We start from the raw sequence: 26,898 nt of genomic DNA on the forward strand, positions 1-26,898 counted from the left end.
ACACACACACACACACACTTCACCTGATGTGCCCTCACTGAGTCTGAATTGCTTTTATCAGTAGTCATCTGCACAACTTGTGTTATTGTAGTTGTGTGTGTTAGTTATGAGCAGCCATATCTGTGTTTTCTGCTTCAAAAATGTGCCACCTGCTCTGTTAAGTGAATTCACAGTTAAACAGAGAGGAGGCTACAGCGTGAGGTCAAAATGTGAGTCAGTGTAAAAAAGGAAACACCAGACCGTGTTGAGTTTTACTGCATGTGGGACAAACTGTAAATTAAAAAAACTCAGTGTGATTCATCAGAATTCACACATACTAAGATAATCACTGTAGGCGTTGAAACCTGTGTGTGTGTGTGTGTGTGTGAGCAACATGAGTCATCGTCTGAAAAGGTTGCACCACCTGTACAGTGTGTATTGTAAGTGTGTGTGATGTGCATGGCGATGGCTGCAGTGTGGCAGGAGGTCAGTGTTGTTCCTCCGGCAGTGGGAATAAGGATGATGGTCATTGGTTTAACTGCGTTTGTGATGTCTGTGCCGGCCCAGAGGGTGACTTATAACCGAGAAGAAACACTTTATCTGCACTTCTATTTCTTTAAACTTCATTAAAATGAATCTTTAATTAAGTTTGAGTGGGAAATGGTTTGAAAATATGCGTAAAAGTCTTGATTTGAGCAGACTTCTCCCATTGGCTGAGGAGGTGGTTGGCGCATATGAAAAAATATTCAGTTAAAGCTGATTGCTGTGTGATTTGAGCAACCTTGTCTCCTAAAAATGTTTTTTTTTTCTTTAGAATTAAATTGCTTTCCCATTTATCCTTGCAAAGAAATCTAATTTTGTTTTCAAGTTTTTGCGTAGTAAGAAAGGCTTTTAGTTTGAAAGAGCCACAGGGTTCACAAAAGGAGGTCGGAAGGGAGGTCAGCAGTGCTCTTCTTTCACTCAGGGCTTTGACCCCATGATGCTTTGGCCAGTGTTTTTGTGTATGTATGCGTAGAAGATCGATGAAAATTTGTGGGCAGTAGTGCGTGCTCAGAATATGCAGATATGACCTACCGTACATGTATGGAAAGAAGTCTTCCAAGCTGACTGCTATTGACTAGAACAGTAGTTTACCAACAAATACATGCTGATGGGTGTTTGGATCTGTCCTTGTGTGCAACCACTCCGGAGTAAAATCAAGGCTGAAGTCAGCAACAGAACTTTCACCCAGGAGATGGATGTAGTGTTCTTGGGCTGACTTTACACTTTCCGTGAGTTCATGACAGTCTGCTAGGGTTAAATTCTATCATCACCCCAAACCTGTGAGAATCTGCACAGACCCCTACAAAGGCAGTGGTCCACCTGCTCAGCACATAGCGTGTATGTGTGGAATATGGAGACACAACCTACTGCGCATGTGTGCAACTGAGCGCCAGAAAAGTTGTAAAATAACAACAACTATCTGTGGATGCCTGCAGCTGTCCTGGTGTGTGTCTTCACTGGTCGAGAATAAGGCTTAAGGCCGGTGTTATGCTTTCCACACTGACAAATATGAGGGTCTGTGCAGACCCTTCAGTGGATGTCCAACCTAAATTTTGTGTTGATGTAGTAACAAGAAAGGGCAATAGCATGGATGCTCAGCAGGAATGTGTGGAATACATAGATACGACGTACTGCTCATGTATGGAACAAAGTCCTCCATGCGGACTAACAGACTCAAAAATATTAAAAAAGCAACAATTGCATGTCTGTGGTGTCTGTGCATGCGTCCACAAGAGACTACGGTCAAGGCTTAAGGCTTAAGTTTTATTTTCACTCGCTGTTTGGTTATGTTTAAGCTCCAAAACCACATGGTCAGGTTTAGAAAAATAGGACAATTTGGGTTAAATCTAATCTAATATGGGATTACTTGGCTGAAAAGGAGCAACATTAAAGCAATAAAAAATTGGAAACATATTTGCGATACATCACAAAGAATCTGGCAAAAATAGGTTATCAAAATGTAAAGTTTAATTGGTTTTGATGTGCTATGTTTGCTATGACTTTACCAGTTTGAACACCTATAAAAAAGACTGTTCGCTTAGCATTTATTCAGATGTAGCAGCAGAATACATATTGTACCGTACAGTCAGTGATTTAGGTATTTTGCTTTTAACATAAAACACAGAAAACTGTTCAAATCGGCCGTGTTTATTTTTGGAGTCCTTGTAGTGAAAATGTTAATGCAGCACACTGTGAACCAGGCTTATAATAATGTGGAGGATTGTTGTGCTCTTGACGCATTAATAAAACTCCCATTCATTCATTAATTCCTTCCACAGTCTACTGGGATAAGATTTGGCTAAAAGCTGCTGATAACACTGCCTTTCTCATCCAGATGCATCCCTCCTTTATTCTCCACCCCTGCTTGCCTGCCAAAAAAAAAAAAAAAAACACCCGCCTATTTCATTAAAGGATGATTAAAGTGATTTATGATTTAATTCATTTTTTAATGACTCTTGCAGTCATTTTAAGGATGAATCTGCTCCAGGGTTGGGGTCAGCTCAAGTTCGTTCCTCTCACGTTACAGTGTGACTTGACGTTGGTAAAAATGTAAAAGACACAGCTGTCTATATTAAAATCCTTTATATGTTTTCGTTATTTAATTAATTTTTAATCAAAAGAAAATCCAGATTGACCTCACAGGGTGTAGCCGGCCTATGTGTGGACCTTCACAGTATTTTAACATTTTAATAATGTAATTACCCTATTAATTATGAGAAATTGGTATGATTATTGTAAAAATGCCTTAAAGATTTTAAGCAAAAGGGTTTAACACTACCAGTACCGGGATTAAAGAGGCTGCAGGACTGTTTAGCCAACCTGTGTCTGATTTTATATGATTCCGGCTTACTTCCTGAAGCATTTCATTAGGCCATCATCCTCACGCCTGGACTTCATTTGTGTAAATTAAAAGCCATTTTTGCCTGCCTTCTGCTAAGTGGGTCACTGGGACTAATCTCTCAGTCTGTCTCTCTTGTTTTTTTGTGTGATTGGAAGCCTCCAGTCATTCCATTCATCATTTATCTGCCACACATCTCAGCGTCTTTCTCCCACTTTTCTGGCTTTTTGCTCATCGTTCAGCGTCTCTCAACGTCTCCGATATTTACACTCTCCCCTTCATTTACCCTCCCCTCGCCCTTCCTCCATCTTTCCTTCTATCCTCCTGTCCCATAAATGGACCGTGAAAATCCCATCAGAGTACAGGAGTGAGAGGGCGTTGATAAGTAATGAGCAGCGTATGAATAAGAGATGGCCGCCACTTAGTTAATATGGTGTCCTTCATGTCGAAGGAGATCGATGGCTGGCTGTCTTCCTCGCTCTCGGGCTGCACTCGAACAGGCGACAAACAGCGCCTGCACAACTAAAACGGCTGTTGAGTTTTTGAAGTGTCACTCAGTGAGGTCAATACTGTGTAGAGTGTTTTATTTTGGCGGATTGCTCTGTTTTTCTTTCACTGGGTTTAGCGTCATGTCACTGACATCCTGCTTCTTCAGTTCCTCTTCTCCGAGTTATTGAAAACAAAGACTTTTCTGAGGAATATCAGAGTGGTGGGTGTTTTGTGAAAGCCTTCCTGAATCATGATTCTGTTGCAGCCAAATGAATTGATTGATTATTTGATTTTAAAAGTATCCCTCTTCTCCTGGTGCTCAGCCTGTGCTCACTTAGATCACACTAAACAACAACCAAGAAGAGGGCATAACTACTTCCACTTAAGAGCTTCTTTTTTTGAGTTTTGGTGACCTCTATTCATGGTTGTGCTGTTTCCATAAAGGGGCAGGACTTTATAGTACAGTAAAATATGAGCCCTTAGTGAGTAAAAATGGTTAAAACTATTAAAAGCAAGGTTGCCAGATCAGACCTTTTACATTCTGAGAAAGAGCTGCAATGGATTTAGACCAAAATGAAATTTATTAAGTAAATATCAAAGCATTACTCACAGTATTATCAAAGATGTGCGAATCCATTTGTCTTTTGGTGACTTATGTAGCAAATGAGCCAGTAAATGATGTATTAACCTTTAATAAAGCAGTTACTGATGTTGCTCCAAAATGCTGACTCGCTTGCTAGATAGCAGATTACAGATTAGAGAAGAAATGTTTCATATCCGTGGGTTTTAACTATGTTTTTAAATCAGATTATAGGTTTTTTCTAATATATTTTGACACTACCAATGCTAAAATCATGCATGTTTCATTTCCCCTTTACGCGTTATTAATCTTAAGAATGGCTTATTAAACAAATTTGGATTCTTTCACTATATATCTTCAACTAGCCTTTGGTGTTCTTAATCCATATTAGTAAAAATTAGATAAAACAGATCATCACAAGATAATAAATACACTTAATACATCTCAATTATTTAGAACAAAAGCACAAAATGAGTGTGGTTTTCTCTTCTCTTCCGTATTTTGCTGCCAAAAACACTATTTTGAGACTTCCTGTGATTTTGTAGAGTTGAGGCAGATATACGATGCTGGTTTGGTTAATAAATAGTTTTATCTGCTTCCCTTCACTGCCAGAGTACAAATTTTTGCACGAGCGGGCACAAACCTTAGATTTTTTTCCCCCAAATTATATGTGGTTTTGTATTATAATCATTTTTGGGGGTTTGGATTTAATTCCTTTGGCTTATTACCACCATGCAGAATATACAGAATCCTTTTTGTTTGACTATATTTATATTGAATTGCAAATTGTTCCTAAGTAGCAAAAAAGGTATTTAATTTTGTAAGTAAACCAATAGGCCTAATCCCTGCTCCAGTGATAGGATTTCTTTCTGGATCAATAATTCCTCTCCCCTGGGGTTTAAAGACCCTCCCAAGCCACTGTAGCTAAAGATAAACATGCGTGACCTGACTGTTGTGCTTGCTTGTTGTGTGCTCTCTTGGTACTACCACAGAATTGTGTTTTAGGCAGAAATATACATCACTCTGTGTATCTCTAAATCAGACTCAAACAACAATGGCTGCCGTGATTCAGCCAGACGGGGTCCTGTTTTGTGTGCATATGTAACCTGAGGATGTAGATTATGAGTAACTCTGTGTTTCATGTGGTTTGAACCGTCAGTCAAATTTCTTGACATTTGGAGTTATGCCTTTTGCTTTTTTGTTCATATGTTATATATGTTGTTTTCATAGTATTTTATGTTAGTGAGCATATATCAAGGAGCCACAACATTAAAACCACCTACCTAATATGGTGTAGTTCCCCCTTGTGTTGACAAAGCAGCTTTGATTTACCAAGGCCTGGACTCCTCAGAGCTCTGAAGGTGTCTGTGATCAGGCACCAAGACATTAGTCCTAGAAACTGCAGGTGGAACCTTCATGGGTTCTTTTTCAGCATTTGGAGGCCGAGACAATTCCTTGAAGTCTTTGTCTTGCTCAAACGACCTTTTGTTCAATGTGACAGGGATTGTTATCCTGCTGAAAGAAGCCATCAGGGAATACTGTTGCCATGAAGGAGTGTGCGTGGTCTGCCACAATGTTTAGTTAGGTGGTACATGTCAGAGTAGGATCTACATGAATGCAGGACTCAAATTTTGTTACCTGATGCCATCTCTTAGCAGGGAAACAATGTAGATGCACTTGACTATCATAGAAAACATGATTAATCAGACTAGGCCACTTTCTTCCTTTACTCCAAGGTCCAGTTCTGATGTTCACAAGCCCATTATAGGTGCTTTTGCTGAGGTCAGCATGAGCACCCTGACCGATCTGCAGCTGTGCAGCTCCACATACAACAAGCTGCAATGCACTGTGTGATCTGACATATTTTTATCATAGCCTGCATAAAGGTTTTCAGCACTTTGCGCTACATTAGCTGTCCTGTGAAATCAGACCACATCTGCATGCCTTCACACATGCATCAATGAGTCCTGAGCACCCATGACCCTGTCACTGGTTCACTGCTTGTGCTTCCTTGGACCACTTTAGGTGGATACTAACCACTGCATATCAGGAACACTCCACAAGACCTGCTGTTTTGGAGGTGCTCTGACCAAGTCTTCAGGCCATCATAATGTAAGCTTTGTCAAAGTCACTGATTGGTGGTATGTGTGCGTTTTATGCTCTCACAGATCCTGCAGTACATTGTGCAGAGAAATATCAATGAAAAACATTTGGATCACAATTATGTTTGGTGTAAATCAAACACTAAGTACGTCATGGAGCAACCCAAGAGTAACTATCCCTCTGCTATGTACTCACAGGGACCAAAACACACACAAACATACACACATGCATCAACACACACACTCGGAAGGCATAAATATGCATAAGTGAAGCGGATGAACTTTCGCTCAGGGAATGCAGAGGAAGACACACTGATCCAGTTTCCTCTGATCAGTCGAGCAGAAAACACACTGCGTATATAAGCCATTCACACATACACACATATGTGTGTCCACATGTGCATTACAGTATGTGTGTGCTTATGTGTGACCTAGCTGAGTCCAGTGAAAGGCAGCTATGGTACTGTGGTTAAATATTTAAAACCAGAAATGCAGCGTTACTGGTTCTCATGCTGAGTTTGTTTCAGTGATTGCAGTGTCATCTTGATCATCATTTCAGATTTTAAGTAGGATGCTTGTTTTGTGCCGCAACAATGTAAAAAACAAACATTTAGGATTTCTTACAGTGTGCATTATTAGCAAGGTTGAAAAATGTCTGAAACAGCATTTAGACAAGAAGTTAAAAACTATCCGCTGATTGTTATGTCTGCTCTTGAAGTTTGTACATTTAACAGATACACTCCTTTCTGTATGTGTATCAGAACAACATACAGAAATAATTCTTTACACTGATTGGGGGCTTGAGAAATTAAAGGTCAAGTCAACACTGTGAGCTCTTTGTTGAGTTCCTCGAGTCATCCCCGAGCAGTTTTTCAGTGTGGCTTTGTTATGCTTGTAGGGAAGGGGGCGGCTGTCAGGAAGTGCTGTTGCCGTGGAGAAGTGTGAGTGGCCTGGATCATAGACTCTATGTAGAAGATGGATGTCAAATCTGGGTCTGAGACCTGAACGTGGAAGTCCTGTTACACCTGCATTCTGTCTAACAGCCAGCAGGGGGCAACTCCTCTGGTTGTAAAAAGAAATCAGATTGTACAGAAGTCTATGAGAAAATGACCCTCCTTCTCACTTGATCTGTTACCTCAGTCAGCATATTCTTAATGAATTTAGTTGGGGCAGTCATTGTTATTCAGTTCACCTGTCAGAGGCTTTAGTGTTGTCGATCAGGGCACTTAGCACATGCGTAATTTATATGCCTGTTAGTATTTATGCTGCATTTATGAGGAATATCACTAACATACTGAACCTGCAAGTTCTATTGCCAAACACTCACTGGTGAACAACTTTCACAAAGACTGGCAGACAAGAATATTCGGTCACTAGCCCAACCTTTAAATCTGCATCAAAAGCAATTTCCTGTGCTCAATTATGCTACAGTCTACAGCAGGACTCCTATTTGATTTTAGCACTCGGATGGACAGACCATGTTTTGGGAATCACATGCTTTTGTGTGTGTATATATATAAATGTGTGTGTGTGTGTAGATACTTTCGGATCCACCTTCAGCTTGGCTGGCTCAACAAAATGCAAGCTAGCATATCTGATTCTCTTGTAACTGCAGTTTCTTTTGGCACGCCTTTTGTCTTTCTGTATGTTCGTGGATAAGTCACAATAAATCCTTCTACCTGAGATGCTAACGAGGCCTCTCTGATGCCCAAGTGGCTTCTTTCATAAAAAATTCTGTGTGAATGATGTGGGATCGTAACGCAGCACCAACATTTAATTGCTCCCTTGGTATCGTGAGCTCCTTGGGAAGGAGACTGTTTAGAAAACCTGTCATGTCTCTCCTTACTCTACCTTCACCTGGTTTTAATCCTCATGTTGGTCTGCTGGAATTCATTTACACATTTCTAAACCTAAACTGTTGTTGTTTGCAGTTTCAGGTGGTGATGTTTGGCTTTCAACAGAGCTCCATGTGTTTCTTCTTACTATTCTGAATATGTTTGTTTGGACGCAGTATTCAATATCAGAGTATCTGGAATGATTGTCTCAGGCAGCATCTTTGTCGTTAATGTATTGAAACATTCAAGTGAAGGGGGACACTTCTTCTGTGACAGCCCAGAACAGCTAGATTATTCATTATATGTAAACCAAACTGAGATAATGAACAGATTTGTGTGGTGAGTGTGAATATGACTGTGTTGAAATATTTGGGTTTCCAACTGGGGTTTGAAAAAAAAAATCAAGAAAGCTGTTCTGGACACTTTCTGGCAGCTTTCACCAATTACAACTCATTTCTCAATATACGTGTAAGGTTAGAAATAGGCCATGCACTTGGTGAGTCATTGCTGTGTAAGGTCCGAAAACCTCCCCCACTCAAATATATATATATATATATATATACGCACATTCTCGAGGAAACAACTGTCTACACTTATATCGAAGTCATTTAAAGGCAGGGAGGGAATTTATTTAATTGAAACAACCCCTGAATATGTAACCTTAATACTCGGAGGTGAATTTTTAGGGGTTAAAGCAACGACCAGGGACTAAGTAGTAGACTAAGTAGATGAGCGTTGGAAGTTGAGAGAAAGAATCTCTACTTCCAAGATGGACAACAATATGGCTGTATGACATGAGGAGGAAGGAGGGAGTTGGGTTTGGATTATTGAAAACAAAGTCCTAACAAAGTTAGAAGGACGGTGGGGTAGATGAATGGATGGTCAGCATTGTTTAGTTTTTTTGCCTCCATAAACTGCTGTGAATATGATGTATCAGGAACACTTTATGTATAATTACTTCAAATTTGCCGCAGTTGTTCACTGTGACTCAAGGATGAACTAATTAGTGCACAAATGCCTAAAAGAATAAAATAACAAAGTGATGACATTTCATATCCAAAACGTCAAAGGACAGCTTCACTGTGACATTGTAATCTGTGGTAACACCTTTCTGGCCATTATTCAGCACCACGAATCAGAAATAGAAGAAAACTACAACATGACCGGTTGGCGGAAGCATGCAACCATGAAGCAGCAATTGTAGTTTCACATCATGTCGCATCATTCCCACCAATGTGGGTGTCAGAATATGTTTATGTGAGGTTGGATTGTTGTGAAGACAAGTAATGAATTTTATCCTGCAGTGCTGTTTGCAAGTTTTCTGCATGCAAACAAGTTGCTTAACCAAAACTAAGGGTTGAAACATATAAATGTGGATTTTTACATGTCATCTTATAAATTGCAAGTTTGTAGACAGATGACACTGATGTTTTCATTTAGATAAGTAATTTAAAGAATTTATGCTTACAGTTTTAGCGGTACGCTTTTAATTGGCTCCATTAACCGTGGTTCTGTGATGCTTGCATAAAAATTTATTAAGCATGAGTTCGTTAACACTCACGGGTCCAAATACAGCCCTCATGATTCAAGCAGTGTAAAATATATTAAGACAGTAATACCGCAGCAACAGAATTTTCTTGCTTTGTAATGGGATTTTGGAGCAGAGACACAGTCCTGTCTTACCTTCTCTGGTGTCTGCTGAGGCAGATACTTATTAAATCACTGTGTGCCGTTTTCGCCACAGGAGACCAACAAAGAAAAAATGCTTCCAAGCTTTTCTGTCTTTTCTAGTAAAGTTGTGGTGGTGGGGATATATTTCTCAAGAAAAAAAAAGGGAAATATTAGCAGAAATTATCAGAAAAAAAGAAACACAGATTCTATGTTTTTCACACTTATCACTTATTCATTATTTCCTAACCAGGGGGCTGAGATCTAAACCATTGCCCACAGTGCGCTGGGTGAACAGTTTGCTGTACAAGATCACATGCCGACAGATGAACGTTCAAGTAGTTTTCTAAGTTTATTTGTCCAGTAACATGTTAATATTGGTAGCACAGATGTATTCGAGACAAGTTGTACCGGAAAAGATGGGTGACAAAATGACAAATCGGCACTAAAGATGAATAAACCTAAATTTTTTTTTGCGGCATCACAAAGTGTGTGGTTGTGAAAAGGGAGAGAAAACCAGATGGCCAGTGGGTGTGTGGCTGACTGGTGATGATGTGGATTTATTCTGGTGTAGTAACACCAGTCACGACTGCTATCAACACAGTTGGCATTACAAACGATTGTTTGTCTGGGCAAGCACACGTGTTCCTCCCCTGCAACATCTGCAGTACATTGTACTAAATTACAGGTCTAAAGCTGGCTGTCAAACCAATGCATTCTACGAGAGTACAGCTGACTCATGTTCATATCGCTGGATGTTTGTCATGTGGTAACCCTTTTATCTGGAAGCTGGGTGTTTTTTTCTGCCTGCAATAGTTGAACTGCACCACAGTGAACATTTTACTGACACACATCAGACTTACTGACTTGAGATTTGTGACACAAATCTGCCATCAGTCATGATGAAAGATGAAGAGAAAGAGCAGATTGTACATCCCCTTTCCACTGTGGCATTTACATGCGTGACGTTTTTGGATTATCTTCAGACATGAATCATTTACATTCACTGGCAGCATTAAAATGCATTTCCACTCTGAAATGAGATTTTGTTTCCCCTCACCAGAGTTCCTCTCATGTTACATCATTTAATATTGACAGTAAACACTTTGTCTCGCTTGTTTCATGTCTACCGGGATGCTGACAAAACATTTTGACAAGCATGTTACTATCTGAGCTGCCTGCTGCCTCTTTGTTGTAATGTATGATGTAATTTACACTCTGCATTTCTAGTGACACTGCACTCAAGTGTTGAATATTTGCCAGATTTTTAATGCATCTAGATTACATGATTCACAGAAACATAATTAATGAAAAGTGTACCATGGGAGTGTAAATCTGTTCAAGCAAGGAGCACAGAAAGCACAAGAAACAAGTGTGAGCATGTCTGAAGCGAGGTATTATTGTTATTAATATGAAATTACTTGTGCATATCAGAATAAGCAGCCAACCTCATGTCACACCAGACAGGAACACTGTGCTGATTTTCTTAATGTGACATAGAGTGTCTTCTATCTAATATGCCTTGTGAAAGTAAATTTAACGCCTCAGGCTCTATTACAAGAAATTACTCCGATTTTATCAGCAAAAATAAATGCTTTCTTCTCTCAGAGAGGCTGCTGAGGTAATTTAGAGTGAGTGCAGATCTGTGCCGACTGGCTGTGCCTGACTAACCTCATTCCAGATGGCAGCACGCCGACCATAACAGGTCAGCCTTGCTGGCCTCTTACCTCAGGCTCAGCAGCACAAACGCACACTCATTGTGTGTTTGACATTGTATTGACTTACAATGATATCCGACGGCTCACTCTTTCCCTAATTATAAGTGTTACATACCCAAGTCCAACATGTCAGTAGACCTTTGAAGAGTAACTTTGGATTTCAATTTTAGGTTAAGCAAAAGTTTTAACATAAAGTGAATCAAACCACCTTATTGTAGAGCATCTAATTCACTGTAATATAATTTTCCATTTAAACATGTCAAGTCTTCCTGGGTTTCGGCTTAAAAATACAGTATGTTATAATTTATTTAATTATAAATTACGGAGCCCCGGGCTGGCCATAGAAAGAAAATAACTACTTCTACTTCTTTTCTAAAGTTGGAAAGATATTTACAGACTGGAACTTCCCAGATTAATAACTCTTAGGTAAAACGTTAAAACACAAAAGATGGTTCTTTATGACCACAGTAAGTTAGACCAAGAGGTACAACCTAGTTTTCATTAAAAAAAACCGTCCTCCTGGCTGGCTCTCTGTATATATGCTTATCTAGTGGGTACAAGTTAATGAAAATGTAGAAACAAATTATATCTCCTGCCCACACAAAAGCATTTGAAGTGTTTAATGAAAACCTGGCCTTGATATAAGTGTGTTTTTTTTCTCTCTCTCTCTCTGTGGGATTCTGTAAAGCTAACTGAAACTGATTAAATGCACGTGTCTAATAAGGAGAGGGAAGATCCAAACTCAGTTCAGCAGTCAGACACATGGAATTCATTGAAAATTACCACATAAATTTGGCAAACAAATATACAGTATGAACATTTAATAATACTAAAAATATGCCACATGAGGAGGAGGTTGAGAGCTGCTGCAGCAACTGTGTTGGCATGAGGTGGTGAATAGTGGTTATAATGATAATAACCTCAATGAACATGATTGTGTTCTAGTTGGCTGGTCGCCACGGAGTCGAAGGACGATGCAGTGACTGAGAAGCATGAAAGAAGCAGTTAGTGGCAATCATCTAATGTAAACGCAACCTTGGTGCACCTGAACTAACGCTGTCCTTCATCTACTAGAAAATACATGTAGCCTTTAAGTGTATCAGAGTGAGATTACAGGCAGTAGGTAGGACTAATACATGAACAAGGGTTTCTGTTGAAGTATTGAAGAAATGTTGTTGATTATTTGGCAAGTTGCAGATATGTTTAGGCAGTAATACATTCACTGACGAGGTATATGTTTGCCTAAACATAAAGGAGGAAACAGCTTAGTTATGTATGTAGGAACATAAGTCAGCTGGGTGTGAAGATGACAGATTTGCATATGAAATAGGGATGTGGGATATGGGATGTTGAGTTTAAATGGCACTTGAATCATATGTGATATGAGGTAATCGATTCTGCATGAAACCTAAACACACAACATGGACCAGGTCTTCAGTCCTCTTCTACATAATCCGGTACAGCAGCAGTTGTGGGTCTAAAAATTGGCCATTCCTGGAGGTAGTGGTGGATGTGCTTGTAGCTAAACTTTTGGGCTGCAAAAGAAGCGTAATCAAAGTGTGTTTCTTAAGGTGATGTCAGTATGAACAGCTTTGAAATGTTAGAATTGCAGTCAGAGACCTAACATTATTCATCTCGTTTCTCACATTGTGTGCAGTCAGAACAGACCATAAGAAAGAAGTTAGCCTTCCAGGCCTCTGTAGCTCCCTCTTCATCTATAATTGAGACTTAGGGCTACAATCACAGCAACCAGCACAAGATCATAGACTGCATATAAAAGATGGTTGTAGCATCGAGGTCTGAAAAGTGAAACCAATGTAGAACAGCCTCACACCTGCATTCTTTCCAGTGGCCAACAGAGGGCGACTCCTCCGGTTGCAAAAAGAATTTTAATTGCAAAGAACTCCGAAGAAAATAAACCTACTTTTCACCTAATCTGTTCCCTCATTAAACATTTTCCTAATGAGTTTATGGTTTCAATTGCTAGTTTCAAGTCTCCTTCAATGTAGCATGATGTTAATTTTTTAAATGGTCCCACTTGGAGAAAAACAGATGATAAAGCAGAGTATGCAGAGTGAGGTGGAACGACTTTGTGATTGACAAGTTGCCATGGCATGAAATGCATAAGGCGTTCGCTCGGGTAAATTCAAAACTTAGGGCTTCAAAAGTGGAGTGACATCTGGGTTGCGATGTTCATCTTTTATAAAAGGCCTATGCATAAGGCACCTGAATTAATGATAACAAATGAGCTGCATTGTGGATAACTTGGCAGCCAGGTCTCGAAGAGAAAAGACAGTGTTCTGAGTCTTGTAGTGTTACTGAAGGGCAGTGCTTAATTGGTGAACTGCTCCTTGAGGATGGTGTAGGACGTATGTATCCTGATCTACAACCTTAACCCCAAAACCGAGTGTGAATAAAATTAACCTTGAGGGGATTTGATTGTTGTCCCCATATGGGAGCTCAGTTCCCATAACATGACTGTGCTAATAGATTACTGTCCCCGCAATGTCAGGAGTTCACATGCACGCACGCACGTACGCATGTACACACGTACACACGCACACACGCACGTACGCACGCATGCATGCACGTACGCACACGGCACAGAGTAACTCAAGGCTGTGCTGCAGGACTTGTGCAGTGAATGTAGGTTAATGCACACTTTACAACACTTCCTCTCCTCTGGCCGTAACACAGCAGACATCCTCTGCAGAGAGGCTGTGTGAGTAACTGTAGTAAACCCAGTGCAAGTGTGTGTGTGTGTGTGTGTGTGTGTGTGTGTGTGTGTGTGTGTGTGTGAGTGCGTGTTTTTGTGTGATCTATTTTTGGTAACAGAGTGAGTGCTGATGCCAGACTTCTGAGGAGAGTGTGGACAACCTATAGTGGAACAATGAGCATTGTTACCATGGTTACGAGTGTATTCTCATTCATTAGGACGCTCGATAAACTAAAAAGCAGATGATACACTTTCAAAGGAATCGTATGCATGTATGCTGTGATGTATTTATTTATCGTCTTCTACAGTGTTTGCTGCAGCAGTGAAGTCTAAGGTCTTCAAGCAGGAAAACGTGCAGTACTTCCCATGATAGTCAGTAATAGATTCATCATCCCCTACAAACCTAATTTGCACTAATTTTTTGACAATTAGTCCCCCAGCCATCTACCTACCCTCTGCTTTTATTAATATGGAAGATTCCCTGATCAATTATTGATTAGAGGGGCTGTTCTTTGCTCTGCAGCACTTTTGTTGCCTCGTCGTTCCGTCCTCAGAAGCTAAACCCCCACGAGGAAAACTCAGGGTGATAAAACGGAGCCAGCAGTTGTGCCTGTAGCCACTGATCCCTGCTACAGTTTATCTAAGACGACTTGGGAGGAATCAGTTTCTCTGGGGAGTGTTGTGCTCTGGTTGGTGGCACACTAAGAGAGATTTCATCAGCCAGTAGGAGCAGAAGTGGAGGCGTTTGAAGCTGCTCTTTCTGTCTTTTCAGAGACCTTCTGATTTATTGATAGAAATTAATTTAAACATGAACTTTAGAGTCAAATTTTTCTGATATACTAGTAATGTATTTTATGGTTCATAAAGGACTGGCACGCTCCATTCGAAAGTTTATGAATATGTAATAGACGCTGACTCATTGAGATGAGGCTAAACCATATCTGGCCCAGCTGATCCGGAAAAGGTTTGAGCACTGAACCTTAGGATATGAATATTGATGGTTTGCATATAGATGGTTAAAAGACTTTATGCAGCATATTTAATGGTTGTTTTCTGCTGTGTGGAGCATAGCTTGAGAATTTTTAAAAGTTGTTTTCTTAGTCACGCTACCACTATTGGATGGACTTTCATAAAATTTGGTTGAGACAATAATAGTTTAATGCTCTATACTTAAAAAACGAAATTGCCATACCATTGCCATGCTTTGCATTTTGTGGAAATTAGCAGATATTAGCAGGTATTGCTAACACACTGAAGTAGGATGGTGAATGTGGTAATGGTAATGATAATATACATGCTTTGTATTGGCAAGTTAGCGGTATTTTTGGGAGCGTCTTAGTATAGCAACATTTAACTCAAGGGACAGTGAGACACATGTACAACTTGACAGAGTCTAAAGAAAATTAACATGTATTAGGTCAGCTAGATAAGACTTGGTCAAAACTGCAGAATAACTGAACAATAGCCTTTTCTAATGAATTATAAATAGTGACCTACAGCCCTTTTCGGATATGTAAAAGCTGCAGTCTGTTTACGACATTCGGTCACTTTTGCATTGATGTTCCCCGGGGTGTCATTACAACAAGCCACATATGATAAATACACGACACTGTCTTTGGAGATGCTGATGCTGCAGCTGTTTAATTAGCTCAAAGGAGAGACTCCGACAAACAGCTGGAAGCAACGAACTAAACTTCAAATCCTGTTAATGTTTTGTCTAAACCTGCGTTACATCTATTATCGGTGAGTATCATTTATGTGTCTTTTGCTCCTTCCGACATGGAGGCAGCAGTTGTTCGATTAACAGAAAGGAGACTGTCTGTGAGTGGAATAATTAATAAAGGAAATGTGTTGTAGAAATTATTCCTGTATTTAGTTGCAAGTTCTCAAGAGTGAAAGACAAAGTGTGATAAATCAAATGAATAGCCAGGCAGGAAACATGGAGTGAGAGACGGGGGGATAGGACATGCAAAACAGCTGAAACTGAACCACGAACGTTACAGTTATGTTGCCTGTGCTGTAACTATTTGGCATTTTATTCATGCAGCATGAAGTCATTGGCTGTTCTTTGGGTAGAATCCTTTTTTTGCTGTCACATGCACAAGAAAAACAATCCATGCTGAATTAGCTTCAGTTAGACAAAGATTGCTTGCTGCACACGCACTTCCACATCCTGGGTGTTTATCATGTGTTGTTTACTGCATGTCTTGGAGAGCTTTAGGCCTTCCTCTGTACAGTGACATACTTAACAGACTCTCAGCTGATTTTCATCTGACTTGTCTTGCAACTTAAGAGTTATACAACATGAGCGTCACATAAGCACACAACCTCAATTCACTGAACATCAGATAGAATGTGCTCATTTCCTGCAAATGCGAATGAAGTCAAGGCAGCTTTGTGACTTTGGTCGGATAAATAGTTATGTTTTATACTGCACAACAGTTACAATATGGCTTTAAGTATCTCAGAAATATGTACTGTTGTTACTGCCATGCATACAATGGTGAAATATTCTAATATTAAAGCTGCAGTTCTAGCCATTTACCAAACATAATATTGCTCAGTTCTTGAAATAATATACATCTTTTCCGGGGGTCTTTCCTGTCATTTGGAACGCTTTTTAAAACTCTGTCCTGATGCTGATAGAGTCTGGCTGTTTGGGTCACACTAAAGCTAATTGGGGCTTTCATGTGTAGTGTCTGGTTCATGCCTAAAGTGTTGATGTGGCAGCAGCACAGTAGCTGTTGCGTTGTGTAGCTTTTCGCTGTGGTGTATTAGCCTTAAAATGGCTGTGTAGCAGAACAGCAGAGGATTGGGAGGCCGGGTGATGGTGGATGAGAGGATGAAGAAGAGAAAGGGGAGAGGAGATTGGTTTTGACCTCCACCAGATGTGAAACGCTAATACTGCAACACAGCTGGCTGGCTAGACTGGGGGAGGGATAGACTGATTGTTCTGCTAAAGCACAACTATGCACACTGCGATACTAAGTATAACGCTACATTTAAAAGTTATATACACTTAATGGAAATGACTGCTTTGGAAACATATTAATTCATGTAAACGTGTGATGAATTTGGATTTGGCCAGTATACAAGGTTGTTGTAGGCTGTTGGCTTATACTGGAATAGTTGTTTATAAGTCTGTGTTCAATCATATTAATCATATACTTATAATTTAAAAAATGCTTACTTCTATTATGTGTCAATTCGTTCTGTCAGCGTTTATTCTTATTTGCTTTCATATTGTAATTAGTTCATTTCTTTGTGTAATTCCTGGTTGAGGTGCGCTAACAGCACACTGTGGGTGGGTGACAAGTTAAAGGCAAATAGGTGAGTTGAGAAACAACAAATGCAGATGCTTCTGCACGTGTGCACTGCATGGTACAATTAAGAAATTAACATGCACTTCGTAAACCCCTCATTACAAAGATGAATGCACATTTGGGAGTTCAGCCATGCAAAAACTACAGACACTGATTTACATAGAAGAAGTAAAGTGATACGGAGCTGTTCTGGTGGCTTCTTAATTAAACGCTATATGTTGGCTTTTGCTTTTATTTGAAACCCATGTGTAGGTGCTTTAACTTTAAGCCGGCGGGTTGGTTGCATAGTTTCAGTTAATAGTTTATCTATATTACTTTTTTAATTTATTTTTTAACTCATGTGGGCCAACAATTCTCTGATATCTCTGTCCTGTAAAATTAAAGGGAAATTTGATGTTTTTGCCATTCAATTACCTGAAATCAAAAGGTAATTGTGAAATAATTGCATTTCTGTAATGGTCTTCACCTTCACATGGATTTATTGTATAGACTGACTCCACACTTGTTACCCAAGTGCTTTCTTTTGCATTTATTGTTCATAAAAAAATGTCAGTTAGCTTGCAGTCAGAGTTCACCACCGTGACCACCAGAACACTAACTGTGACAGAAAATAGGCTCATCGGTAAAAAGATAAATTACCGGATGTATCAAGTACAGCAATGTAGAAAGTTGTGAAGAATAAACAAAGCAAGGATTGACTTCAAAATGAAAGCGATAATAACTCTAGAAAACAAATGCAGCATATTTGCCTCGCAGCAAGAAGGTCGCTGGTTTGAGTCCCGGTGAGCACACCCGGGATCTTTCTGCGTGGAGTTTGCACGTTCTCCCTGTGCAGCGTGGATTATCTCCGGGTTCTCCGGCTTCCTCCCACAGTCCAAAAACATGTTGAGGTTAATTGGTGATTCTAAATTGTCCGTAGGTGTGAATGTGAGTGTGCTTGGTTGTCTGTCTCTAAGTGTAGCCCTGTGATAGACTGGCGACCTGTCCAGGGTGTCCCCTGCCTTCACCCTGAGTCAGCTGGGATAGACTCCAGCCCCCCATGACCCTAGTGAGGATTAAGCGGTGTATAGATAATGGATGGATGGATGGTAACATCCGTAGATGTAGTTGACTGGTGCCTCAGAGGAGGTCAGTAGATGAAATGACCAAATGTTAGGTTGAAACGGCCAGCGAATGAATGCAAATTTGTTTAAATTTTACAAAAGTAATCTTGCAGAAAGAAAGAAACCCACATCCAACTAAAGTCTGATAATGGCTGGTACCTTATTGGTTGCTTCAACTCGACTTAACTGTCTATTTTTAGGCAAAGCAATGTTGCTCCAGCACAATCTGCTCAGTCACCTACTTAAATTAAAGTTACTTTAGGGTGACTTCATAGCCGAGTGGTTTGGGCACATAGTCCATGTGTGCAAGTGCCTTTAAGCAGTCAGTTGGTGGCTGGCCTGGACCTTTACTGCATGCCATGTCCCTGCTCTCTTTTCCCTTGTTTTTTGTGTCTCTCTAAAGGCGACATACCAAAAAAAGGCTCTGGTTTCAAATGATTGAAAAGGTCAAGCAAAAGCTCACTTACACTTAGTCCCATGCTGATAGATTACCACCCCCTCCATTTTTTTTGCCACCAGCTACCACTGAGTTTTACTATCCCCTGAAGATACAAACAATAGTCTGCTTCCCACTGCAATAACGCACAGGATTTGTGCATGTCCAAAATGCAGCATCTGCCCCTGTAGAAGAACTGGAAAAGCCACTTTGACAACAAGTGAATTGTCTTCAAGAACCTAAAAGAGAATCCCAGTTACTTTTTAACAAAACTCTGAAGACTACCATGACCTGGATGACTGAGAATCTACACAGACACTTTTGTTGTTGTTTTGACGCATTCCGAATTGACGTTGCACAAAGCTGTCAAGAAATGATCACTCAGCCTTATGAGGCTGTTGGAAGCAAATTAGGGGTCTAGTCCCGGAAGTTCTTGTGAGTTTCTGCATTGGGAAGACATCTAATGTGACCTGTTTCTCTGCTATTATGGGATTTTTCACCAGGAACAGACCACCCTCAGAGCCATACAAATATAAAAACACACACAAAAAACTATATTTTTACTCATCCATGTGGTGTAAATGATGGAACAGTGAGTGTGTGCTCTGACGCACAGAGTGGAGGCGGCTGCTTCTTCTGTGATATATCAGGAACTGGCTTTGGTTGCAGACAAACTCATCCTGCCGTCTGCCTCCATTTCTGTTTAATTTTTTATTTTTTACACCATACAATGGGTTTTTGAAGAACAGAGCAACACGTTGACTAATTTATTTTATGACGCTTTATTATATATTTAAGTTCGAAAGTGTGAGAGCACAACAAAACTGAGTTTTTTAAGTGAAGGAGAACAAATGCTTAGTTTGCTCTGAATAACTTACTTTGCACTGTTCCTTCACAAAAGAGGAATCCCATTTACGCATGTTGGAGGTTTTATTTGACATTGAAATGGTAAAATGGAAAATGGTTAAAAATGTTAAAGAACATCAGAACCAATTTAAAATCCTTATTGAGGAAATGAGTGAGAGAGAAGCCTTTATGGTCATGTGAAAATGAAAACAGAAATAGATAAGAATATAAAGGTGTATAAATGCAAATGTGAGGAAATAAAAGGGGAGGTGGGGAGGCAAAAGAGGAGGTTCGGCCCCTCCTCCTGCTCCTCTTTGTGTCCCCTGGGTATCATTTTGACAAGGTCAGCCCCACAATCAAGCGTTCCCCGGCTGACAGCCGAACACATAAGAGCTGCTATTGTTCTCTGGTGTGTTGCTCTTTGCTGTGACTCAACACCATTGTGTTCTGATCACATTCACACAAAAAGAGCTAAGTGAGTGAACAGCAACAACCACTCAAAAAACATCACTTATTTGTGTGCATGAATCAGTTTTTTGGTGATTGTTTATTAGCATCAGTGGAGAGTCAAACAGAAAAGGAGGCAGGAGACATACAGCAGAGGTCATGGAAGCCCAGATTTATGTGGTATATGCCTTCACCATTAGACTACCAGGGCACACTGACCTCACCTAACTTAACCCGAGTCTGGAGAGAAAAAAAAAAACCACATCTGAACTTTTTCTGCTGTTATCAGCAGCAGTCTCCACACGTCTTCTTGTGAAACTTTAACCTGAGGTCTTTCCAACTGTGACCTAAATGTAGATGAGACTTTGGTCCCCATGCAGATTGCTAAATCTGAGTTCTGAATCAACAGTCAGGTCACATCTGGCAGAAGTGATGATCAAGAATAAATGGTAAGGTTTCACTCATTCGTGCAGAAATAGCTGCATGAATCTGCATTCGTTTCTCTAACATCGCTTTGTTTTGTTTTATGTGTATGCTTCATTTAGTTGGCAGCAAAGTCTTCCGAGACATTAAACTTTATGAATATATAATATGTGGAACTCTGCAGCACTTTGTTCAGAAAGGAAACATTGAAAACTGAATGAAATCTTCAAAGGCATGCCTCCTACTAAGATGTTAGTCTGCAAGCTTTGACCAATAAACATTCATCTCTGGTTTCACATGAGTGATTGCAGAGTGTTAACTGGTCGCCTCAAATCACATTTTAGTTGATATATTTGAAATCACACTAAAGAGTTAAAGATGTGTCATCAAAATAGCTTTAAAGCAGGTGTTCCAATCAAATTTTTTTTTTTTTAACTGCCGACCTGATCGCTAAATATTCAGTATCTGTTAATAGCAAGTCTCAATTTGATACTATTTTCCTAGATAATACACACTTCAAGTATTGTAGTTTATCTGTAGTACCTGGTTGCGCCAGTAGGTGGACTTGTGTAGTGATCAGAGTAGTGGGCAGTCCTGTGTTGGTAAGCAGAGAGCATTGTGGGAGTTTAGCTAGTTAGAACACCATGACAAAGTCTTCTGTGACGCTCAATGACCACCAAGCAGAACACACTTCACAGCTGGGATAAGCTTGTATAGTGATTCTGTGTTCTAGTGGCACATGTAACAGCTGCTTTTACTGCTCTCATTAATTGGTTGTGAGTTAAAATAGCAACAACACAAAACATCTGTCTGGTGTATTCAGTTTGTAAAATAAATCAATGAATTACTGACTGATAATGCTGCCTTTATTAGGATATTTAAATTTAAAACACCAGTCTGACAGCGGATGTTAACAAAAAATTAGGCTTAGATTCATACAACTACAGATCAGTTAAAAACTGCCTATTTTTTACTACTTAAAACATTTTACAGGAAGAGAAAGATCTGGAACTGTAATCTAGAAATAGTCTAAACTGAAACAATAACTGACTAACACTAACGAACTTGAATTATGTATTCTTTTCTTGGTTTGTGAAATATTTCTGAACATGAGAAGAATTTATCACTAGAATCTAGGTATGACAAATTTAACAACTCATTTGTTGTTTTAGCACAGAGGTTGGAAACCTTAAACACTCAAAGAGCCATTTGGACCCGTTTCCCACAGAAAAGAAAACACTGGGAGCCACAGAAGCCTTTTGACATCTAAGATAAAGAAAACACTGCATATATTGTTTTTTTACCTTCATGCTATGTATGAAAAACTGTAGTGTGTTGACATCAATGAATTGCTACAGAGAAATTAAAATTTTAATTTCTGCATGCAACAAAAACATTTTGAACTCCGAAAAAAAAGACGCTGGGTTGAAGGTTGCTTTCAAAAAAAATATTTAATGTCTGTTTGAGTCCTCCTCGTATTTATGTATTAAAAAGCTGAACTTAAAATATCCACCTCCAGCAAAGTAAACATGACGTCTGGTTGTCCTGTTGACTGCAGCTAGGACTGCTGCTCCAGATCTCTGACCGCCTGTGAGCGCTTTGGAACAGGGAGGAGTTTTCCCCTTCAGACGATCAACCAGCGTGTCTACAAAGAGATCCTGTGGTGTTTAGTTCAGTGCGTGAGAAGAGGTGAGAGTTGTGGCAGGACAAGTCGTGGCTGCTTCACCATGACAACCTGCCTGCTCACAATGCCCTGAGCATCCCACAGTTCCTGGCTGAGAAGAACATCACCGTGCTGGATCAACTTCCTTACTCCCCCCATCTGGCTCTGTGGGATTTTTTTCCTCTTCCCCAAGCTCGAGGGAGTCATCAAGGGGATGTGCTTTGAAGACGTGGACGACATCAAGATGACTGTGACGATGGAGCTGCGGAGGATCCTGGAAGAATCTTTCCAGGAGTGCATGGCGGCGTGACAGAGAAGGCTGGGAAAGTGTGTTAGACTTCAGGGGGATTACTTGGAAGGGGAACACTTGTAGTTTGTAGTTTGGATTTGAAATATATCTTTTGTGACGACAGTCCTGAAACTTTTCGGACACACCTTGTAACTGCAGAATGATACGTGTTTACATGGCAGTCTCCAAAGCACCAGAAAAGTCTCCAAGAACACCAGAAAGAGCCGCTAGATTTGTCGCTAGTTGCTTTTGATGAAAAAAAAAAAAAGGTCGCCAAGAGGATTTGGAAAGTCACCAAGTTGGCAACACTGCGTGTGCCGACGGGTGTCGCGCATCGGCGGTTGTGACGCATATTTTGAGTGACTTTAATGTGACAAGATCACCATAATCTTCAAATTTAGAATTACATTTTAAAAACGAATGAACTAAAATAAAATAAATTTAAATTAAATACTTATTTATTTTCCAAAGCCACAAGGAGCCGCAGCAGAGGTATGAAACAGCCACATGTGACTCTGGAGCCGAGCCCTGTTTTAGCACCATCTCCTGCCTCTGGACGTAAAATCACAGACAATTGGTAGAAACTGTCATGGAGTATGTTTAGGTCATTATACTACTGGAGAGCAGTTTAAACAGCCTTGTTTTGTACAGAACTACAGCAGCAGGCTATGAAGCACAGCATCACATTCACACTGTAGACTGTTTACAGTCTTCTTCTTTTCAGTATTTGATTCATTACCAGCATCACACTTGTGACATCTCCATTCTCTTCTGAGCTAAGTGAGGAGCCTGAAGGCTAGTGTGACTGTACCTTCATCATCTGTCATCATCTTCATCCTCTAAATTAAACAGTAGTTTTTTTTTCTTTTTTTTACCATTGACTGTAGGGATAGGCAGTACTTTATTTTGGCATCACTGGATGAAAATGGCATAATAACTATTTCATATATCATTTTGTAATACAGGGGCTGTAGGGTGGCGCAGTTGGTTAGCACTGTTGCCTCGCAGCAAGAAGGTTGCCGGTTTGCGTCCCGGGCACTGGAATATTTCTGCATGGAGTTTGCATGTTCTCCCCGTGCCAGGTTCTCTGGCTTCCTCCCACAAGTCCAAAAACATGTTGAGGTTAATTGGTGATTCTAAATTGTCCATAGGTGTGAATGTGAGTGTGTTTGGTTGTCTGTCTATAAGTGTAGCCCTGTGATAGACTGGTGACCTGTCCAGGGTGTCCCCTGCCTTCACCCTGAGTCAGCTGGGATAGACTCCAGTCCCCCTGCGACCCTCGTGAGGATTAAGCGGTGTATAGATAATGGATGGATGGATATTGTAGTACAAGTGGTCCAAGAGGAAACTAGTAGGGTTAAATGACTTGGAGAAATATCTAACTGTGCTTTTTCCTAAATTGTAGCCTTTTCGTTTTCCTGATTGTGTTGTTACAAACTGGGCTCTGTTTTCAAGCTTTACCGAGAGTACCAGTCACCGGGCTTTTCAGAGAGCGTTGTTCCTATTGGTTGTCCTACAGATGCAGATGTGCTTGTACCTTCTTTCAGATGGTGAAAAATTTGATTCACTTCCTGGAAATCCTGCATTAAAAGCTGCTATTGCCAACAACCTAGGACAGGACTAGGAGAAGATGGACTTCTCAAGAAGAGAGTCTGACGAGAAATGCATCAATGATTAAAACACATGTCAATATCGGTGAAGCTACTCTATTTACAGAATAGACCTGGCGTTACATAGTTGGTTTCCCTGCCTCTTCTCCTGTATCCTGCTGTTTGTTGAACTGAAGCATATCAATGAACTAACACAGCTGTGGCTCCATGAATGTCACTGATCTTTCTGAATGTCACAGACTGAATAAATGGTCCTGCATTGCTCCTATAATAAGATAATGAGATAATAGCACTTGTCTCTGAGAGCAGCGCGGAGGGCTGCTGACAGCGGAGAAAAGAAAAATGACATTCCCGTTTGGAGGAGTAATAAAGGATGAAAAAAGGTCAAGGGGGAGGAGAACAAAAGAAACAAAGGAGGGAAGAAATTGGATTTCTGAATGTAGAGTTGTGCTCTGCAGGTGTGTTGATCCATGTTGAGATGAAATCCATTTCTTATCATCTCTTGTTATTTTTCACTTTCAATTTGCGTTTCCTGCTTGATATTCCCGAGTTTTCTGTGTTTCCCTTGTTCCAAATCTCTTCCTGGCTCAGTAGTCCTCCTCCTGCAGGGCAGCCTTGTCACATTTCAGCACAGTTACGCACAGTTTTACTGGAGTCTAGTGTAGGTTGACACATCGTGACTGTAGCCAAATTTAGACTTGGATTCTGTGATGACGGCGTATTCAGGCTTGCCAAGAAGAGATGCCTTATGAAGTATTTTTTTCAAACTGCTGATTCTTACTACAGCTTTTTACTGAGGACATGAGTTGAGCAAAACAACAACCAGATCTTCATTAACAACATAGGAGTCATGTCACAGCATTGCATTGTGTAAGAAAACACACAGAACGGACATTTTGAGACCAGTAGTAGTTTACTGGTTGTTTTTTCAGCATTCTGTACCACAGACACTCACACTAAATGAGCAGAGAGCTCAGTGTGAAGACACATTTTAGCTCCAGGACAATCTGTATAACTCCTTCCTGTTGAGTTACTGCAAATTTAATAACCTTGTAGCACGGTAAAGTTGAGCGTCTCCCAGAGCAGTTTTTATGTGAAATATTTCTTAGTACGTGGAGGATATTTTGATAAACTTCACAGAGAAAATCTGTCAGTGAATGAATACAAAATACAGCAAATATTCTTTATGAAGTCAGCTGAAGCAGCTGGATACACCAGAGTGTGTGATCACAGTCTGAAAAATATGTTGATTCATGCAGAGCATATGTTGGATGTGCAGAATAAGATCATACTATAGGATATGAAATCCAGTTTGTGAGTAAAGGTAACTTTGCTGCAGAGGTTGCGTGTAGTATTGGCAAGGTTATGTCTAGTCTAAAGAGCCCATACGTCAACAAAAGTGCTTCTTGGATGATCAAACGGTGTCTGAACTGCTTCACCCTTCATCTTTCCAGCATCAAAAGAAGCTATACCAAATGGGGTGATCTGACAAACCTCTCCACCGGCAGGTCGTGGTTTGAACTTCCCTCTCCTGCTTTTTCATTTAATTTCATACATTAAGAACATTTCTTTCTCGAGGGACAGTTTGAACGTGTAACTGTAATTCCCCTCATAAATGTGCTTTAGCCATTGTTACCTACTGCCTGACCTTCACTGTGCAGAATTCATGGTGTGAATGTTCACAGTTTAACACTCAAAGAGAAACAAATCTGCTAAAAAATGTAAAGTTTCTCCAAGTTTTAAGGCATGTACCTGCACATCATGACTAGTCTGGATGCTAATTGTTGTTTAACAGTAAACTGACACCAGTGGGATGTGGAAGTTAAGACTTAGAGTGAAATAGGAGACATCTCTGAAATAAAACATGCAATTTGTGCAAGTAGCTTATAATGACTCATAGCTACAGTCCATTACATCAGTGCCTTCTAGTAGGGAGGAGGTCAGGGTGGATTGGTGGGTCGACAAAACATTGGACTTTAGCTTGAAAGGTTGTTTCTAACCAATTTCCACATTTCTTTTCAGCATGAGTGTTCAATAACCTAAACTGACTATTAATAATTATTCCCTTGACAACAAAGTAGTTTTTCGACTTAATAATATCCATCCATCCATCCATCCATCCATCCATTTGCACAGTACTCATGAACAGTCCAATGTGGAAAATGATCAATACGTTTAAAAGACCTGTTGGGACTGAAGCAATTTTTATGGAAAAATCCTATCAGACACAAAAAAATTGTCAAAACAGAGTATTTTATACACCTCTGAACACGCTAGGAGACCTGTTTTTAAAGTGGCCGACTTCTCAGCCTGCCTTTATGTACCATTCAGAACAACTATTTCATCCTCCATCGTGGCGGTACAACAGGCTGTTTGAACAGGATATTTGCTGTGTCAAGAGAAAAAAGTTTTGGGTTGGATTCTGAATCTTTGTAATGAAAAAGCAGGTTTCTATGTTTTTCGGCGTGTAGAGCAAAGTCTTGTGGCAGCTCAGGTCAACACACAGCCATGTAAAAACAGACAGAAATGTAATTTATAGATATTCCTCTTTAATAATCTTTGTTATACTTATTAATTGTAATTACTCATCAGTCATTACTAACTGCAGATTCAACTTTTTTTTTTTGTAGCTGTTTGATTTGTAAAGCTGTATAGGTGTTTAATTGAACTTATCCAGGTAGTTTTCTCCTGACTAGATCCTTGCTTGTGTTGTATCTGCTCTCAGATGTGCATCTCTTTGAAGTGACTGCTAAAGGAAATTGTAGAATTGTAGAGTTAAAAGTATCCTCA

General features: G+C 40.0%; 1 protein-coding gene across 1 annotated transcript in view; it reads left to right on the plus strand.

Moving 5' to 3' along the window:
• The window catches only part of trim67 (tripartite motif containing 67), an 86,752-nt gene that overhangs the window by 1,502 nt on the left and 58,352 nt on the right, over positions 1-26,898 (plus strand). Inside the window, exons 2-3 of the mRNA XM_008289035.1 lie at positions 16,677-16,705; positions 17,458-17,459. Coding sequence (XP_008287257.1) covers positions 16,677-16,705; positions 17,458-17,459 — 31 coding nt within the window. The remainder of the gene's footprint in view (positions 1-16,676; positions 16,706-17,457; positions 17,460-26,898) is intronic.

The sequence above is a fragment of the Stegastes partitus genome, unplaced genomic scaffold, assembly GCF_000690725.1.
Source record: "Stegastes partitus isolate 25-593 unplaced genomic scaffold, Stegastes_partitus-1.0.2 Scaffold589, whole genome shotgun sequence".
NCBI classification, from domain to species: Eukaryota; Metazoa; Chordata; class Actinopteri; family Pomacentridae; genus Stegastes; species Stegastes partitus.